This window comes from Octopus bimaculoides, chromosome 17, assembly GCF_001194135.2.
Source record: "Octopus bimaculoides isolate UCB-OBI-ISO-001 chromosome 17, ASM119413v2, whole genome shotgun sequence".
Lineage (NCBI taxonomy): Eukaryota > Metazoa > Mollusca > Cephalopoda > Octopoda > Octopodidae > Octopus > Octopus bimaculoides.
In genome coordinates this window covers 37917270-37920443 of record NC_068997.1, presented here as the reverse complement: position 1 = coordinate 37920443, position 3174 = coordinate 37917270, and the positions used below count along the sequence as shown (strand labels likewise).

General features: G+C 38.9%; 1 protein-coding gene across 1 annotated transcript in view; it reads left to right on the top strand.

Annotated features, from left to right (window-relative positions):
• The window catches only part of LOC106884049 (dual 3',5'-cyclic-AMP and -GMP phosphodiesterase 11A), a 359609-nt gene extending 356441 nt beyond the window's left edge, over window positions 1–3168 (top strand). The window contains exon 20 of the mRNA XM_052973868.1: window positions 1157–3168. Coding sequence (XP_052829828.1) covers window positions 1157–1291 — 135 coding nt within the window. The 3' untranslated portion in view covers window positions 1292–3168. The remainder of the gene's footprint in view (window positions 1–1156) is intronic.
• The last annotated feature ends 6 nt before the right edge of the window (window positions 3169–3174 follow it).

Here is a 3174-nt window from a genome sequence, read left to right as displayed (position 1 = left end):
ATTTATGTATGTGTGTGTTTGTAAGAGACAGAGTGTGAGTGAGAGAGAGAGGTTTGTTGTCATGTATACGTACATGCATAACTATACATACATCTTTGGATGTATGCATATGACAACACAGCCCTTGACTCACTCACACTCTGTCTCTTACAAACACGCACGCGCGCTCATACACACGTGTCTTTGTAAATATGTTTGTATACATTTATGTATGTGTGTGTTTGTAAGAGACGGAGTGTGAGTGAGTCAAGGGGTGTGTGTGTGCGTGTGTATGTGTGTGAGACAGAGTGAGAGAGCAGTGTGTATGTAGTATTTACTCTCTCTCTCTCTCACACACACACGAACACACACAAAATAGAGAGCGATGCTTTTTGCCGTTGTTACGTCAATACCGGAGTACGCGAGCGTGCATACACACGTATGTCTTTGTAAATATGTTTGTATACATTTACGTATGTGTGTGTTTGTAAGAGACAGAGTGTGAGTGAGAGAGAAAGGTTTGTTGTCATGTATACGTACATGCATAAATATACATACATCTTTGGGTGTATGTATATGACAACACAGCCCTTGATTCACTCACACTCTGTCTCTTACAAACACGCACGCGCGCGCATACACACGTGTGTCTGTAAATATGTTTGTATACATTTATGTATGTGTGTGTTTGTAAGAGACAGAGTGTGAGTGAGTCAAGGTGTGTGTGTGTGCGTGTGTATGTGTGTGAGACAGAGTGAGAGAGCGGTGTGTATGTAGTATTTACTCTCTCTCTCATACACACGAACAAATCTACCACAATCGTTTCGGTACGAATCCGTTTCTAACGCCATTATATGTAAACGATTCCATGTGAGGTGTTAAAGAATATTTGCAGTTGATTTTACTGGAGTAGCACTTCATCTGACTAGGTTCAGGACGCTCGCTTCCCTGTGTGTGTGTGTGTGTGTGTGTGTGTGTGTGTGTGTGTGTGTGCAGAGAGAAAGAGAGGTGTATCTCTGTAAATATTTGTTTGGTTGCTTTTTTTCATATTTATTTGCTTGTTTATTTATATATATGCAGATAATTCGATTAAAATAGGTTTTGATATTAAATTGAATAAGAAATAAAATATACATATTTAAACTAATAAAAATCCTATTCATTCTTTATTTTTCAGGCCCTGGCACGTCTTGACAGTACGTTTGAAATCATGGCAAACGGTGTCTTAGAAAATAGAAATCAGTGGCTCCAGCTGGAGACAGAGCGCCTTAAAAGCAGGAAAAGTTATAAAAAAATAGAAACAGGTGTCTAGATGATATATACCTTCATATATACACGCAAATATATAAAGATATCTCTTGTACATGGCATTTATGAATACAGAGTTATGCATCCAAAATTTTTTGTAGTCAGTGGAAGAAAAATATATAATTTGTTTATAAATTCATCATATCGAATACATTTTGCGTCTAACTTTTAGAAGATATTTATACATATATAATTTGTTATTCAAGATATAGAGATAATTCAAATTATAAAATTCAGAATGTGGATATTATATATGATATGGTGGTGGGAATAGCAATGAAAGTTATAATGATTTCAAATTTTAGCAGAAGGCACATCGTCTCCAGTGTTCAACTGATACTTATTTTATCGACCCCAAAAGAATGAAAAGCGAAATCGACCTCGGCAGCATTTGAACTCAGAACGTAACATGAAATGCCGAGAAGCATTTCACCCAGCGTGCTAACGATTCGACCAGTTCGCCATCTAAACAAAGTCGGTCTCGGTGGAATTTGAACTCAGAACGACTCTAAGCGTGTTGTTTGACGTGCTAACGATTCTGCAAGCTTGGAGCCATTACATTCAATTGTTAGCATCATATGATGAAAGAAAACATTGATAACAAGTTAAATATGGTGAAAGGAAACATTGATTACAAGTTAAGCGCCTCTTCCAGTAATTAGAACTATAAATACGCCGAAAGCAGAGAATAAAAACAATAATAACAACATCACCGTTGTTGTTGCTGTTTTTGTTGTTGTTGTTGTAGTTGTTGTTGAGGCGGAGAGCTGGCGGAATCGTTAGAGCGCTGGACGAAATGCTTGGGCTACGTTTTATGCTCAAATTCCACCGAGTTCGACTTTGCCGTTCATCCTTTTGGGATTGATAAAATAAGTGACTGTTGAACACTGGGGTCGAGATAATCGACTCATCATCTCCCCCGAAATTGCTGTCCTTATGCCAAAATTTGAAGCCACTTAAGGCAGCGAGTTCGCAGAATTGTTAGCACGCTGGACGAAATGCTTAGCGGTATTTCGCTCGTCGCTTCGTTCTGATTCGAACTCCACGGAGGTCGACTTTGATTTTCATCTTTTTTGGAGTCGACAAATTAAGTACCAGTTGGGTACTGGGGTCGATATAATCGACTTAACCCCTGCCCCAAAATTTCAGGCCTTGTGCCTATAGTAGAAAGGATTATTATTATTATTGAAGTTGCGAGCTGGCAGAATCGTTAGCATCCCGGACCAAATACTTAGTGGCATTTCGTCCGTCTATACGTTCTGAATTCAAATTTCGACGAGGTCGACTTCGCTTTTAATACTTTCGAAGTCGATTAAAAAAGTACCCGTTCAACGCTGAGGTTGATGTAATCGACTACCCGCTTCCCAAAAATTGCTGGCCTTGTGCCAAAATTTGAAACCGATACTTTCTGGCAGAATTGTTACCGTGCCGGAAAAAAATGCTTCGTGACTTTATGTTCTGAGTTCAAATGCCACTGTGGTCGACTTTGTCTTTCATCGTTCCGCAGTCGATAAAATAAGTACCAGTTGAACACTGGGGCCAATGTAATCGACTTAGCCCTTACTCCGAAATGGTTGGCCTTGTACCAAAATTTGAAACCATTATTATTGTTGTTGTTTTACTTCTCAGAACGTTCGGTCTTGTTTGCTCTGGTAGATTCTGTGAGAGCGGACAACAGCCTGCTGTCAGAGGTCTCACAGGGTCTCTTTCTGAACATTATAAGCTTTGACACTTGGTCAGTAATTATCGTGTCAGTCATTCAACATCCAAGTACCTATCTCAAAATCCTAGCTGTCCCCAGCAGAGCAGTTTTTTGGGACTTGCTCTGCTCTCATGTCAATTTCGATTTCTTTGACTTATTATTATTATTATTATTATTATTATTAT